Genomic DNA, 15,681 nt, shown 5'->3' on the forward strand with positions numbered 1-15,681 from the left:
CCCGGGGAAAAAAGATTATATATAATTATATATAAATATATATGATTATATATTAATTTTGTCTCTATATGATCATATATAATTATTACCGACTTCACCCCGGTCTCCCCTAAGCTATACATGTAATTTTATATAGAGTATCATTAAAGGAAGGTTGGTATTGACCACTAAAAAAAACGCATTAATAATAATATATATTACCTTATGGGTGACGTGAAAAGCTATTGAAAATGTTTATAAATCATACATTGGTGGATAAGATTAGCTAGAACACAAATGTAATAACACAAATAAAGTCATTTAAAAAAAAGACGCCCGGGCGAAGCCCCGGGTAACCAGTATATTATATATCTCAAAAGCTAGTACTTTATACTGTGCTGCAGGCTTACGATCCGTCTATCTCTTCCTAAGTCTATGGTTGAACAAACAATCATAATGCACAAATAGCTAGACACGATGTGTTCAGTTATTATAAGGCTCTATAAATGTGAGTATTCTCGTCCGACATTTTGTATCCAACCATATGTGAAAACATAACCTTTCAAGGAACCTTTTCGTAAACGTCAATACGCTTTTCGGTCTCGTATTTTCTGCTTCCAAAATGACTGGCTGCGTTGCAATTAATTGCAGTAATAGAAGCGAAAAAGGGTTTCGACTTTTTCCAATTCCAACAAATGTGGCGCGACGAAAAAAGTGGAAAACATAAATCTTTGCCGTGAACAGTAGTGGATATCAAGCAAGTCAGGTTGTGTCTGTGAAGTACGTCCAACGCTGTAAAAGCAAAGCATTATTTGTGCCTCATTAAATTGAAAATTAATTGTTTTCCTTATTACAGGTACACTTTGAGGATTCACAGTTCGAAAGTAGACGTGCCGACGGTTGGAGGAAATTGAAGCCAAATGCGGTTCCTACGTTATTTCATGTTCCTAATCCACCTCCCAGGATTGATTCACCTCCAAGGAAATCGCTATAAATTCTTGAATATATGCAACATATTTGATAGCATATCAATGGTTTTCAGAAGCTACGAAATGAAGTTACTGCCACGTATGAACCCTTTGAAACTGCTTGTTACTCTGTAATAAATATTATAAACAGTTTATAAGTATATGTATTGTATGAAATAAAGAATTGTTTTTAAAAACCAATTCCTCTGGAGATATTGTGAGCATGAGTTTTTATTAATCAATGTACATTATTATTATTATGCAGTTACAGTGTTATTTTTGGAGTAACAATCTTTTGGAAAATGAAATTCATTTCATACAGTTCAAAATTATTTTATTTGATACAGTTTGTACAAAGTATAATTAAATAAATTATTTGACATTGTACTGTTGCAAATATTCAGTAACTTTCGGATAATAAGAGAACATTTTAAAAATATGATGTAACCGTTTCAGCTGACTCTTCAGGTAGAGATTTTCGGCCAACAAGCTTTCAATTTTTTCATCTGTGTAATACTCTTGAAGCTTAGGGTCCTAAAATGAGTAAAAGAAAAGGTCTTTCGTTTACTAATTTAACACTCCATTTATCATCTTTAATATACACTCATTTTAGGACTCATTTTAGGAGTCAGCTGAAACGGTTACATTATATTTTTAAAATGTTCTCTTATTATCCGAAAGTTGCTGAATATTTGCAACAGTACAATGTCAAATAATTTATTTAATTATACTTTGTACAAACTGTATCAAATAAAATAATTTTGAACTGTATGAAATAAATTTCATTTTCCAAAAGATTGTTACTCCAAAAATAACACTGTAACTGCATAATAATAATAATGTACATTGATTAATAAAAACTCATGCTCACAATATCTCCAGAGGAATTGGTTTTTAAAAACAATTCTTTATTTCATACAATACATATTTATAGACTGTTTATAATATTTATTACAGAGTAACAAGCAGTTTCAAAGGGTTCATACGTGGCAGTAACTTCATTTCGTAGCTTCTGAAAACCATTGATATGCTATCAAATATGTTGCATATATTCAAGAATTTATAGCAACTTCCTTGGAGGTGAATCAATCATGGGAGGTGGATTAGGAACATGAAATAACGTAGGAACCGCATTTGGCTTCAATTTCCTCCAACCGTCGGCACGTCTACTTTCGAACTGTGAATCCTCAAAGTGTACCTGTAATAAGGAAAACAATTAATTTTCAATTTAATGAGGCACAAATAATGCTTTGCTTTTACAGCGTTGGACGTACTTCACAGACACAACCTGACTTGCTTGATATCCACTACTGTTCACGGCAAAGATTTATGTTTTCCACTTTTTTCGTCGCGCCACATTTGTTGGAATTGGAAAAAGTCGAAACCCTTTTTCGCTTCTATTACTGCAATTAATTGCAACGCAGCCAGTCATTTTGGAAGCAGAAAATACGAGACCGAAAAGCGTATTGATGTTTACGAAAAGGTTCCTTGAAAGGTTATGTTTTCACATATGGTTAGATACAAAATGTCGGACGAAAATACCTACTTTTTTAGAGCTCTAGTTATTATCTGATTCGGATGCGACTAACTTATTCGTATGATATTAGCCGATGACACTTTTTAAAAAAAATTAGGTGTGAAATCGATTGTATTTCGTTTGTAGATTATTGTAGTGCATTTATTTTTGTTTGTTAGTTCATAATTAATTTTTAATTAAATATTTAAAGTGACGGTCGTCGGCTAACATCATACGAATGACTATACACTTCAGATGGAAGACATTACCCACTCGGCATGTTATGTTGCTGAAATATTGAAATATTCGGAAACAATGCAGAAACACTTCATTAACATGTCACTTGCAACTATGCATCTAAAATATTTCAAAAATGTACCTGCACCATGTTTTTTGCAATATTGCATTAACAATATGTCTGAAATCTTTCAGAAAGTTGTTTACAATATTTATAAGTTTCTGTAATATTGCAAAAAAAATGTAGCAGATGCAATATTTCAGAAACATTTCCAAAGCACTACAAAAGCACTATTACGTTTACTTTGCACGAATAATATTTCTGTAACATATCAAACGCAACACCGCATCTAAAATACCTGTGAAAAATCTCCGAAAGATTGCGTCGGTAATGAAAAATTGAATTGCAGGCAGTGAATTTTCTACAATATTGCGGGAGAAATATTGCAAATGCAATGGTTTAGAAACATTTCTGATACATGATAAAACTATTATTACGTTTGCATTGCACGCGTTATATTTTTGAATGTTTCACATACAACATTGCATTTGTAATATTTCCGAAAAGTTGCTGACAGACTTTAGAACTTATAAAAAATTAAATTTATTATTATATTGTATAATTATTGCATTTTTTCTCTTTTATTAAGAATTTTCTGATATTCCAAATTTTGTCATATGGCATTTTTAATATAAAATATAAAATATTTAATAATATTTAATATAAAATAATATTTGACGCTAACTGGCAAAAAAGATTTATTCGTATATCTGTATTGTTAATATTGTTATGCGATAGCTTTATGCTCACCAAAATAAGCAAGTATATAAGAAAGAAAGAAGCGTCAGAGTCAGAGGATCACCACTACCCTGTTCGATCATCGATGTCAAGCGACAAGGCGCCGGTATACTACTTGGGTGACCGGTTGAGAGAGCGGATTTCTTCGGACAAACGCGCGACGGCTATACGCACATATATACGGCTTAATATATTTTTTTTGTTCCGGTAATTAAATATTTTATTTTTCACATATCAACAAATAGTTTTTGCGTCAGTAAGAAAATTTTGTTTGCTAATACGAAACATTTTTTTAGTGTAAAATGTATTTGAAACATCTCTGAAGTGTTTCCGCAATATTTCGTAGATATATTTGAGAAATACTTCATAACATTGCCGAAATCTTTCAGCATGGTCGCATTTGAAATAATTGCGGACATTGAAACATTGCCGAAATGATGTAGAAACGGTCGTGAAAAATTTCTGAAATATTAATGAAAGATGTAATATTTCAAATGGAATTTTGCAGAAATGCCTTTGAAATATTACATGCCGAGTGGGTATTGACTACGTTTACACGGCCCGATGTTAAATTAAATTTTTAACAACTTCATAGCATTTTGACTAACTGGAGAGTTAGTCAAAATGCTATGAAGTTGATAAAAATTTAATATTATATTCTGTATTCTCTTTCAAAGTTCGGGGCCAAATTTCAAATCGATTCAAAATTTAGATAAAAAGTTATCAATTTTGAATATTTGTTTTACAAAGAGTTTTACAGAGAAACATTAAAAAATGCTACCAATATAATAAGATTTTACACACCAGGGCTCCGTTCGAAAACTTTACTCGGGTCTACACAAGCGTCGTTCTGTCCTTGTTCAACTTTTAGTAAATAACAAAGATAGAATGACGCGGTGTGCACCCGAGTAAAGTTTTCGAACGCAGCCAAATAGATCATCAACAAACAAAAATATAGCAACAAAATTTGAAACAATTTACAACAATTTTTCAAAATGTTTTTTGAAAAAAATAGTAGTAACAATTATTTACAGTCACTAAATCTACGTCTTTTACATTCTATTAGCTATGCCGTAACTATTTATAGGTATACATTTTTTTGTCTTTGGATCCCTGGAGAATTAATATCGGTGTTTTTAATATTTCCTGCATACTTTTGATTGAGACGGTACCTTCAGAACATCCTTAAGGTGATGCTGGAGCCGTCTGTATAACCGACAAAATTACCATTTTCTATGTTATCGAATATATCTGTCCTTGTATAGACAAAGATATAGACAAGGATAGCACGCTACATTGCACGCACGATGCACACCGACATCATACTTTTATATTACGCTTCCAAATCTTGATTTGGGGGGTTTATCGATGTTTTTCTTGTTGTGCAATTCAGGGAAGCTTGTTTTCGCGTTCGTATCAATGGTATATCTCTTATATGAAACACATCTTGTGATGAGCTGACAGCTCGCCGCAACTCGAGACGCCATATTAGGATAAAAGTAGATAAGAAAATCTGTACTTCCGTAATTTTTTCTCGTTTTCTATGTAAAATCGAAGTTTCCCTGAATCATTGATGTATGTATTGCAATTCTGGAAAAGGAATTTTAATTCTGTCAAATTAATACGACGCTACGTGACGGCAAAAAATGCCGGTAAAACAGACGACTCCAGCATCACCTTAAGCCGAAGTTATAACATCGATGTTATAACTTCGGCGTAAATCGGGCCGTGTAAACGTAGTCAGTGACGCAGAGTGCACATACTGTACATACATACATACATAGAAATGATTATTAAAAAGGTCAATCTAATAAATTTTTGGTACATTTGGCTTGAGTTTATAGTGTTTTATAATTTATTAATAAATGTTTTTATTTTACAATGTTTTACAGTGGAGAGATATTTTTTACGAACCTACGATAATCATGTAATCAAGCGTGTACGGTAAATAAGTTACGAATCGCAGATAATCTTTCGCGATGAGATCCATGGATTTCGCATAACGCGATAAACGGCGCGTTCAATCTGGGTCATGTTCCAAAACTCACTCTGGGTAACTAAAATCTATAGTTTACGTCACGTACACTATAGCATTTTAGTTAACTAGAGTGAGTTTTGGAACATGACCCTGTAAAGATATTTTTCAACCTGCTACGAAATGTATGCCGCGGCTAATATAATCTGTCTTGTTATCATAGGAGGAGCCATGTTCCTTCTTGCATCTCGGATAAATTTTTGATTGATCAAAGAAAATGACGATTGCGCATCCTTGGAAATGCTGTACCTGTCTTTTTACTAGGTGCGCAACTAAGTTTCCGGGTTTCACACATAGATGGCACCAATAACACATGTACTCGACTTACATGTCTGAAGTTGTCTGAAGTTATAGCTTGGACATCTGTTAACAATAACCAGTCGTTATATAAACACATATCGCAACGCAAAAATATTTTTTCTAACAACGGAGATGTCGAGTTTTGTGCCAAATAAACAGCATTTGCGGGAAGCTTTGCTTTTCTGCTTTAACTTGAAAAAAAATGCAGCTGAAGCACGTCGTTTGCTTGAGGAGGCCTACGGCGAACATGCACCATCGAAAACTACCTGTGAAGATTGGTTTAAACGCTTCAGAAGTGGCGATTTCGACACTGAGGACAAGGAGCGCTTTGGTGGGACCAGAAAGGAATCGTGTACTATGAGCTGCTGAAACCGGGCGAAACTGTCAATGGGCATCGCTACCGACAACAACTGATCAATTTAAACCATACATTGCTCGAAAAACGGCCAGAATGGGACACGAGACACGAACGAGTGATATTGCAGCACGACAACGCTCCGTGCCATCGCAGTTCCATCGTCCAGGACACCATCAAAACGCTGAAATGGGATCTGCTACCGCACCCGCCGTATTCGCCAGACCTGGCGCCTTCCGATTATCACTTGTTCCGGTCGATGGCGCATGGCTTGGCTGGGCTACACTTGACCAATTTCGAAGAAGTGCAAAATTGGTTGGATGAATGGTTTCGGTCCAAAGACGCGTCGTTTTATTGTCGCGGTATTCATGTATTGCCAGAGAGATGGCGAAAATGTATAGCTAGCGAGGGACGATACTTTGAATAAACCATTTTTTGTATTTCTCTTGAAATTTTCCATTTTTTATTGATCAAAAAAACCCGGAAACTTAGTTGCGCACCTAGTACATTATAATTTTATCTATGTTGATACAGCGCATCTAAAACCTAAATTTCCAGCTGATGTATCGGGTGTGTTTTGACTACGTGCGGCGCATCTGTATCTATAGCAATAATTTCTGTGACATAAATAGGAGCCACCTTTCTTCACTTTATCACTACCACTAGAAGGACCAATCTAAAAATATAAATATCCAATAAAAAACGTTTTACTACAATATGCAATATATAAAATACATATACTTTATACAGGGTGTTAAATTTCGAACGTAAAACAGTTATCGAGATATCGAATATCTCGATAATTAAATAAAATATCAGGGTCTGGTTTTTTTTAGGTTGTATTGTTTCGAGGCGGACAAATTTTGATAACAAAAAAATTGATTTTGGGTGGAAATATCAAGGTCAAATAAAGGTCAACTTTATTTTTTTAAATGGCAACATAATTTTTTAAACACCTGTGTTTGTAGCCCTTCTCATTACGAGTTCAACGCGCTATGACCCAGGGTTGCCGAAGGTCAAATAACCAAATGCGAGTTTACGATATTATTGCCTTCGAACTACTTGCAATACGGCTAACTAGAGTCTCTATATAAGAGTCTGGCCACTGAATGGACTTACGCGTATTGGCTCAATCAACTTTTTGTAACAAAATGGCGAAACTAATTAGAATGCGACTAAAGCTCCCTTCTCCTTCTTCTTCTTTAGGGCCGGTATTCATAGTCGGATCTTATATTTAAGATCGTCTTAAGTACGATTTTAAGATGTTATGAACCAATCACAGAACCGTATTAGCATCTTAAGATATTACTTAAGACGATCTTGAAATAAGATCCGACTATTGTCGTTTTCGATTTGCGACTCAAACTGACTCAGGTCGCATCATGTATACAGGACTCTAGCATCATTGACGTGGAATACATACATATCTATGTATGTATTCCACGTCCATTGATGCGACTCGAGTCGGGTCGAGTAGCAAATCGAAAACGCCATATGAATACCGGCCTAGGTTAAGGCTGGCGACTACAGTTTCTGAGTGTCCTTGACTCTAAATGCTAGAGTCCCTGTATAAGATGTAAGACGCCATTTTGTTACAAAATAGCCTCAGTGGCCAGACTCTTAAGGGACTCTACGGCTAACTGGCTCAGCGAGCGCCCTATAGGCGCCTTGATACTCTCTTCGCTACGTTATTTACATTTTTGGCAATTTTTTTCTGTGTTTCCTGGACTCAACTCCGGCTTTCTTTCTTGTGTTTCCTGAAATCGACTCTGGCTTTCTTCCCTGTTTTCCGGACTCGACTCCAGCTTTCTTTCCTGTTGAACTCGTAATGAGAAGGGCTACAAACGTAGGTGTTTAAAAAATGATGTTGCTATTTTAAAAAATAAAGTTGACCTTTATTTGAACTTGACGCCTCAACCCAAAGTCAATCTTTTTGTTATCAAAATTTGTCCGTCTCGAAACAATACAACCGGAAAAAGCAGACCTCGATATTTTATTTAGTTATCGACCTGTTATGTTTGAAATTTAAAGGTCGACAGGAGTAACACTACCGACCTCTGTCGGGTTGCTTAGCTGCGAGTCCGTATTTTATTTATTATAAATTTTTTAAGAATCAAAATGGAAAATCCGGCTCTGTAGCGGGTTGCGGCTGATCTTACTGATTATGCTTGTTTTAATCAGTAAGATCAGCCGCAACCCGCTACAGAGCCGGATTTTCCATTTTGGCTCTTAAAAAATTTATAATAAATAAAATACGGATCGCAGCTAAGCAACCCGACAGAGGTCGGTAGTGTTACTCCTGTCGACCCTTAACACCATTTCATGAATCATTAACTAGTAACAGTTACTAGTTACTTTTTTTACTTGGTAACGAGTAATGGTAACCAGTTACTTTTAAAAAGTAACTTTTCCATCTCTGATAAATAAGGCTGGTTTCACCATGTTCGATTAGTTTAATCGGCCGATTAATCCATTGGAACGAATCATATTTGTCGTTAAGCAAATTAACCAATCATGGTTGACACTTAGGGCCAGTTTTATCAACGTCGGTTAACTGTAACCTTCAGTTAAATTCACTCTTCGTCTCTTTCTAATGCCCATTTCTGCCAATATAGATTAACTTTAATCTCGGTTTAACTTATACTTTCTATTTTTTTCTAACGCTTAGAACTAGGAAAAGATGACAGGTAAGTTAAACCAAAATTAAAATTAACCTACGTTGATAGAAATAGACATAAGGGGGCAGAAAGAGATGAAGAGTGAGTTTAACCGAAGGTTACCGTTAACCGACGTTCGTGAAATTGGCCCTTAATCGGTCGATTAAACTCATCGGAGATGGTAAAACCGGCCCATACTTACTGGATTTGTTTGTCGATCATGTGAGTGCTTTGTTATCCACCAATCTGCTGTCCATTCCCAAACATTTCCAACAATATTATGCAAACCATATTTATTTTGTGAAAATATTGTAACTGGTGACGTGCCTTTGTATCCATCTTCTTCGGTGTTTTCTGTAGGAAAATTTCCTTGCCAAATATTGGCTCTACAACATAATGGTAAAATATAAATTTTTATAATATTATAACCAATATTATATAATAATACACATATACAATAATAGCAGAAATAATATATTTATAGAAATTTAAGTTTTATAAATACAAGTTCAATTTACTTATGCTGATTATTTGGTATCAATTTGTTTCCCCAAGGATAGAGTCTATCAGAGAGTCCACCACGGCACGCAACTTCCCATTCTGCTTCAGTTGGTAATCTCTTTCCCATCCAACTGCAATAAGCAACTGCATCGTACCAGGAGACATGAACAACAGGATGATCCATTCTGACTAAATACCTTCCAATTAATTTGATGATTTAAAGTTTTATAAAACTTGTTATGAATATATCTCATAAACAAAGTATTCAATTTTTCTTTTTCATTTTTATACGTACAAATGATATTTGAATTTGGACCTTCTGGATGTTGCCATGACGCTTGATTCACAGGTAACCACCAAGGAGCTTGTGCAACTGCTTTATGGATTTTATCCTTTGTGCTTTGTGTCAAAAGACCTTCAAAGACAAAGGAATCTCCAAAGTTTTCTGCCTCAGTCACATATCCAGTGGCGTTTATAAAAGCCATAAATTCCTCATTACTCACTTCAAATTTGTCTATGTAAAAATTATTTAATACTACTTCGCGTTTTGGTGCTTCTCCATCGGCTGAAAAAATTGGATTGTTTGTTCCTATGAAATATGTACCAGCGTTGATTTTGACCATTTTCTTCATTTTCTCCTCTTTTACGCTAGTTGCGTTAAATTTAACATTATTCACAACACAATATTCTTCCCGGGAATGGAAAATTGACTGTCGATTTAGTTTGCTCATGCATTGACAATATGCATTATCCTTCTCGGCATTTACACACAAGCAGTAATATCCGATTATTATTTGAATTTTATAAAAATAATTCAAGAGAGTCATTTTAGTGTAGTAAAACACGTTTTTGTTTTAAATCATTCCCATCACGAGACAAATCACAAATTTAGCAACAAGTTCTTTGTAACTATTATAAGCACAGATGTCTATACATTACTAAATCGCTACATTCATCAAAAAAGGTGGGTGCATTCGTTTACGCAAGGCTGCGTGCAAAAACATCACCCGAGCGCTGAAAATCTATAGTGCACGTAACATATGCATATGCTGTAGGATTTTTAGCACTTGGGTGATGTTTCTGCACGTAACCCTGCGTAAACGAATACACCCGGTTAATCCGGCTAGAGTCCCTAGTCCCTAGAGATCTACGTTCGTCTAGAGTTCCTATAACAAGAGTTGCGATATAGTGTGATGACTTCTGATTGGTTGAGCTATTGCATATGGCGGATCGGCATAACTTTCTTTTGTTGATAAAAATGTCAATGTTTTGTGATCTTAAAATTAGGAATATGGAACATGTGTATACTATTGAACATCTGTATACTATTGAAAGCGTTTGTATGCATGCTAAAATAAAATACAGTTATTTTGTGTTACCTCTTCTCTTTTTACTCTATTCTACTCTATTTCTACTTTTATAACAATTCACAATGTTTGAATTCGCTTTCGAATTGATGCCGCGTATTTTGTAGATTTATTTCCTATATGCGTTTCGTAAACATTTTAATGTATTTAAACTAATAACTATAAAGGCTGGGATCGGATTTAAGATCCTTCAGTTCTAATTATCCGCGCTTACGCGAAACCACACGTCATTCCTATATTTATATTTACACTACTGTTTTCTACAGTTGTCAAGTATATACTTAATTAATTGTTTCCAAATGAGCCCTAAGATCAGCCGCAATCCGCTACAGAGCCGGATTTTCCATTTTGGCTCTTAAAAAATTTATAATAAATAAAATACGGATCGCAGCTAAGCAACCCGACAGAGGTCGGTAGTGTTACTCCTGTCGACCCTTAAGCTATTTCAACCTGCCCCGGGATTCTCTAACTCCTTAACGACAGTTTCGGTATCGTTGCGCAGGTATTATATATGATAAAAAAGCTGTTTGATGTATGATTGTATGATAAAAAATTAGAGAATCCCGGGGCTGGTGGAAATAAGAGAAGACTGAACGTGTAAAGGCTGATTTATAGAGGCCGTAACCGTTAACTTCTGCCGGAACCGGTAAAGATCAACATTGCGATTTCAATGCTTTAGTTTATACTAGAGTCTCAGTAACTGGTGATTTATGCCATAAATATAATATGATTCAACTTTATTCTGATTTATAGGCCGGTATTCATAGTCGGGTTTTAAATTTAAGACCGTCTTAAGTACGATCTTAAGATGTAATAAACCAATCACAGAGCCGTATGAGCATCTTAAGACATTACTTAAGACGGTCTTGAAATAAGATCCGACTATGAATACCGGCCATAGAGGTCGTAATGGTGCGATCCCATGGTACGGAACGTATGCGCAATGCGGAATTGGCGGAACGTTCGTGATTGGTTCGACCTCTTTTACGTTCGTTCCGCCGACTTTTATCCGCAAGTTTTTATTTTATCCGCACTGATCGTGCGGAAACTGCGGAAGCCTACTTGTGTCCTTGTGTGCGAGTGTGAAAAGACAAAATGTCAGAATCTCAACAGAGATCCGTAAGAATATTATTAAAAACTATTTAAATTTTTGGCTTTGGTGGCAATTGGTGACAATTTTGTAGGTTATGAATGGAATTCGTTAATGTGACAGATGTATTGCATGTATGTACGTGTGATTCCGTTCCGCTGAAATATAATTTTCCGTGTCCCATGGAGCGGAAAATGCGGAAGCGTAGTCTGTACGTGCCAATAATATACACTGTTCCGATAGATACAATGAAAGGATCTATGGGAAACAATCTTGTGATTGGCAAGAGTCAATTGCGCTTCCGCGAATTCCGCTCCATGGGACATCGAAAAAGATATTTTAGCGGAACGCAACTGGCGGAATATCTGCGATTGGACAGACTTTATTCCGCCAATTCCGCATTGCGCATACGTTCCGTACCATGGGATCGCACCATAACTGTTAACGTGTGCCGGAAAAGATAAAATTTAAGGGCTCAGACACAATGAGAAAAATAAGGAATAAGATAAAGGAATAAGGAATAAGGCATGTTGCATCTCACTTTAATGTATGTGTACTGAAGTGAGATGCGACATTCCCTTATTCCTTATTCCTTTATCTTATTCCTTATTTTTCTCATTGTGTCTGAGCCCTAAACGCTACTCACCTTAAATAGGAGTTATAACATCAACGTTACTAAATCGAAGTTAGAAGCCGTAGGTTTGTTCGTTTTCGCTGCACGAGAACTGCACTAAAACTGAACGGAACTGAACTGAACTAAACTGGATAGGGCTAGTACAGTACTAGTTCACATCAGTGCAAAAGTACAATAAAGAATAAAAAAACGCCAGAGTGCAGTAAACAACATGGCGCGTAACTTAGCATTATTGGATTCCTCGAAAGACGAAGAAGATTTTATTATAATGCCACCGTTACAACCGATTATAGATGCAGACGATGATTGTAATATATGACTAAATATACAAAATTTATTGTTATTAATTTATATTATTACATAAATCTCAGGACAATCTAACTATAACCTGTATTATCTGTTTGTAGATCAAAATACCCTAAGAGCACAGTTGACGGAAAATCGACGGCAAGTCGACTTTTATAAGTCGACTTCTAGTCGACTTCTAAAAATGGCGGAAAGTCGACTAAAAGTCGACTTCTAAATAGTCGACTTCTAAAAATGGCGGAAAGTCGACTAAAAGTCGACTTCTAAATAGTCGACTTATAAAAAGACGGAAAACAGTCAAGCGGCGCGTCATGCATCATCAATATGGCGGCGAATCTCGAGGAGGCTGGAGGACCAGATGAGTGGACCAGAGTTTACGCGAGTGCGAGGAATACGTGCCGCGAGACAGGACACGATAAGACGCCAGATAGTTCTTGCAGGTATGGCGCCACAAGTCGCGAGAAAGGTTTTGCCCGACGAGGTAAAAGAGGATCAGGATAAGGCCAAGTGGAAACATGCTTACAGGTTAGGTATGGTGTGTTATTAATTATCATCGATAATTAAGACCTATTGAATGCGACCTCTCCATTCTGTATCATCTTTCAGAACACCAGAAATGAAGGAACCTGTGTTCATGCATTCTTCGTGCGTTCTACGGAAAATCAGTCCGGAATAGGTGGATTATAAAGAGGTGTACGAAACAAATAAGATGTACATGCGAGGTGTCACGGTGATAGAACCCGAATGATTGCCGAAATTCGCCCATGCTATGCCATCTTAGTGAACCATTGGTTGATCCACCGCCAAGGTATTTTTATCACAATTGTTGCTTTATAATGTTTTTCCTACTTATTTATAAATATATTTATAGATATAATCAATGAACCGGGAAGATCATTTGCCGCGTGTCTGGTACATTCGGAAAGGCCGAATGGGCACTACCATCGATGGATATAGAGCATCCGTGGACGGTGTCAAGTGGTTAGCGTATTTCTTCTTGGAGGGTCAAGTGTGCCCTAAGCTGAAACGATTTGTCCCGTCGCTGCTGACGACACCTGGGAGCATCACCAAGTCATGGGCCAGGTAAATCGTTATTCTATCTCCTTTTGATTTCACGTTGATTCATCAAATAGATTACATCAATTTAATACGATTTTTTCAGGTTGATACCACGCACTCAAGCAATAGTACAAACGCTGCAGTCGCAGGGAGTCGTGTCCAAACACACACTGCTAGAAATCTGGGGTTCGGATAAAAAATGTGAGATTTTAATTTATAAAATAATATTTAGATATTATCATAGACTTCTATACAATACTAGACCGCTGACAGACATCTCGGCCGTGATGCTTGCCGCCATGTTGATTTTAGTCAAGATATGCTATACTACTATTCTATACAAGTGGTTTTATACAAGATTTCTATACAATAGTCTGGCATATACAGAATGTCCAAAAGAAAGGTTTTAATACTACAGGAGTAGTGGTTTAATTTCGGCATCCAAGTACGCTACACGTCGAAGGCATGACTTACAAACTTATTGATAACATGTACCAATATTTAACACAAAAACATTCGCCTGCTTCGTTATGTACTGTAATAACGAATGCAGATAAACGCACATCATGAGCAACTGAACACCCGATAGTGACTTATTGTTAATTCAATATGGCCGCACCCTTCACTAACACCTGCACCTTGCACTCGCATCAGCTTTTCGGCAGTGCGTCCATAGATGTTAGTGGTCTAGTATAAAAGTCTGTGGATATTATGTATTTATAATAATATATATATATATATAAAACAATATTATTATATATTTACAACATTATGATAATAATATGATATATATTTATATAGCTAATTTTGCATATTGTTTCGCGATTAACGCTGGAATGTTTTAATTTTAGTTCTGTTATTGTCAGCTTACCAGAAGTGGCTGCCGGAATCCGCGCACGCAGAAGTGGCACAGATATGGCCGCCTTTGTAATTAAGAATAAAACATTAGGATTGTAATTATACAGTTTTTTAGATAATTAAATTATTTTATATATGAAAAAAATCGAAATGCATCAGTTTTAGCCCTCCAGCAAGGGGTCGATTGTGTATCTTGAAATAATGAGGTAAAAATTACAAAAGTGAGAAAATTCATTAGCGCATCTACGATTTTATTTATCAAAATCTAATAAAATCTGTTAACTTTTGTTATTTTTACCTCGTTTCAAGATACACAATCGACCTCCAGACGTACGCGGCGGTTTATTTTATCGACTTTAAAAGTTGGCGGGAAGTCGACTTTTCGTCATGACGGGAAGTCGACTTTTCATCATGACGGGAAGTCGACTTTAAGTCGGTGGTTCTTGCGACATTCGCCGACTTCAAGTCGACTTCAAGTCGACTTTCGTCCTTAAAAATGTCGACTTCTCTGCCAAGTCAGTTTCGGTAGAAGTCGACTTCAAGTCGACTTAAAGTCGACTTTTTGCTCTTAGGGTATTTAAGCTCTAAGCCGTAAGAAATTGACCAATCAGAGTTGAATGTGAGGAGAATACTCGACTGTGATTGGTCAATTTCTTAGGGCTTAGAGCTTAAAACACCTATTGTAGACTGAGACTTAACCAGCGCCACAGTAAAGGCTGATTTATAGAGGCCGTAACCGTTCATTTAAGCCGTAATCTTTAAGAAATTGACCAATCACAGTCGAGTATTCTCCTCACATTCCATTGTGATTGGTCAATTTCTTACGGCTTAGAGCTTAAATATCCTTTAAAGCAAGGTTGTAGACCAGCACTTACGGCCTCTATAAATAGTAGTAGTAATAAATCAGCCTTAAAGCCTTGTGTACACGATACTAGAAATCGGTCCGAGTTTCGGTTTAAGCCAATCAACTTGCAGCTCTTACAGAAAAGCAGCAGTTTCATTGGCTTAAACCGAAACTCG

At 36.2% G+C, this 15,681-nt stretch overlaps 2 protein-coding genes and 2 long non-coding RNA genes across 14 annotated transcripts; 2 read left to right on the plus strand and 2 right to left on the minus strand.

Moving 5' to 3' along the window:
* The first annotated feature begins 351 nt into the window (after positions 1 to 351).
* Positions 352 to 1,148, plus strand: LOC139775953 (uncharacterized). The gene is made up of 2 exons (XR_011718966.1): positions 352 to 759; positions 836 to 1,148. It is a non-coding gene; the product is annotated as an uncharacterized lncRNA (long non-coding RNA).
* A 686-nt stretch (positions 1,149 to 1,834) lies between these two features.
* On the minus strand, positions 1,835 to 2,525 carry LOC139775946 (uncharacterized). Its single transcript, XR_011718962.1, has 2 exons — positions 2,222 to 2,525; positions 1,835 to 2,145 (listed from the first exon to the last, which is right to left on the minus strand). It is a non-coding gene; the product is annotated as an uncharacterized lncRNA (long non-coding RNA).
* Positions 2,526 to 5,331: 2,806 nt separating this feature from the next.
* LOC139775944 (formylglycine-generating enzyme) lies at positions 5,332 to 10,446 on the minus strand. Of its 8 annotated transcripts, none has more exons than XM_071712323.1 (6): positions 10,287 to 10,442; positions 9,851 to 9,912; positions 9,643 to 9,762; positions 9,365 to 9,544; positions 9,049 to 9,232; positions 5,332 to 6,865 (listed from the first exon to the last, which is right to left on the minus strand). In XM_071712323.1, the coding sequence occupies exons 3-6, from the start codon at positions 9,678 to 9,680 to the stop codon at positions 6,710 to 6,712; spliced, it is 558 nt and encodes a 185-aa protein (XP_071568424.1). In that variant the 5' UTR covers positions 9,681 to 9,762; positions 9,851 to 9,912; positions 10,287 to 10,442; the 3' UTR covers positions 5,332 to 6,709. The 8 variants fall into 8 exon arrangements, with proteins under 8 accessions (XP_071568424.1, XP_071568425.1, XP_071568421.1 ...); XM_071712324.1 differs by having other exon boundaries at positions 10,282 to 10,439; XM_071712320.1 differs by having other exon boundaries at positions 9,365 to 9,536; positions 9,643 to 9,912; positions 10,287 to 10,444.
* A 2,445-nt stretch (positions 10,447 to 12,891) lies between these two features.
* Positions 12,892 to 14,806, plus strand: LOC139775960 (probable ATP-dependent RNA helicase DHX37). 4 transcript variants are annotated; one of them, XM_071712348.1, is made up of 5 exons: positions 12,892 to 13,274; positions 13,351 to 13,552; positions 13,616 to 13,827; positions 13,907 to 14,004; positions 14,670 to 14,806. In XM_071712348.1, the coding sequence occupies exons 3-5, from the start codon at positions 13,625 to 13,627 to the stop codon at positions 14,732 to 14,734; spliced, it is 366 nt and encodes a 121-aa protein (XP_071568449.1). In that variant the 5' UTR covers positions 12,892 to 13,274; positions 13,351 to 13,552; positions 13,616 to 13,624; the 3' UTR covers positions 14,735 to 14,806. The 4 variants fall into 4 exon arrangements, with proteins under 4 accessions (XP_071568449.1, XP_071568447.1, XP_071568446.1 ...); XM_071712346.1 differs by having other exon boundaries at positions 12,909 to 13,279; positions 14,655 to 14,806; XM_071712345.1 differs by having other exon boundaries at positions 12,909 to 13,274; positions 14,655 to 14,806.
* Positions 14,807 to 15,681: the final 875 nt, after the last annotated feature.

The sequence above is a fragment of the Temnothorax nylanderi genome, unplaced genomic scaffold (genome assembly GCF_030848795.1).
Source record: "Temnothorax nylanderi isolate EJ_2023f unplaced genomic scaffold, tnyl_v1.0 TNYL_tig0109_pilon, whole genome shotgun sequence".
Classification (NCBI taxonomy): Eukaryota; Metazoa; Arthropoda; class Insecta; order Hymenoptera; family Formicidae; genus Temnothorax; species Temnothorax nylanderi.

Coding starts and splice junctions, on each gene's coding strand:
- LOC139775944 (XM_071712319.1), bottom strand. CDS start 10,174: ATGACTCTCTTGAATTATTTTTATAAAATTCAAATAATAATCGGATAT. Junction 9,537..9,642: donor TCCAAATTCAAATATCATTT/GTACGTATAAAA, acceptor GAAGGTATTTAG/TCAGAATGGATCATCCTGTT. Junction 9,233..9,364: donor ATACCAAATAATCAGCATAA/GTAAATTGAACT, acceptor ATTATGTTGTAG/AGCCAATATTTGGCAAGGAA.
- LOC139775960 (XM_071712346.1), top strand. CDS start 13,625: ATGAACCGGGAAGATCATTTGCCGCGTGTCTGGTACATTCGGAAAGGC. Junction 13,828..13,906: donor ATCACCAAGTCATGGGCCAG/GTAAATCGTTAT, acceptor CGATTTTTTCAG/GTTGATACCACGCACTCAAG. Junction 14,005..14,654: donor CTGGGGTTCGGATAAAAAAT/GTGAGATTTTAA, acceptor TTTTAATTTTAG/TTCTGTTATTGTCAGCTTAC.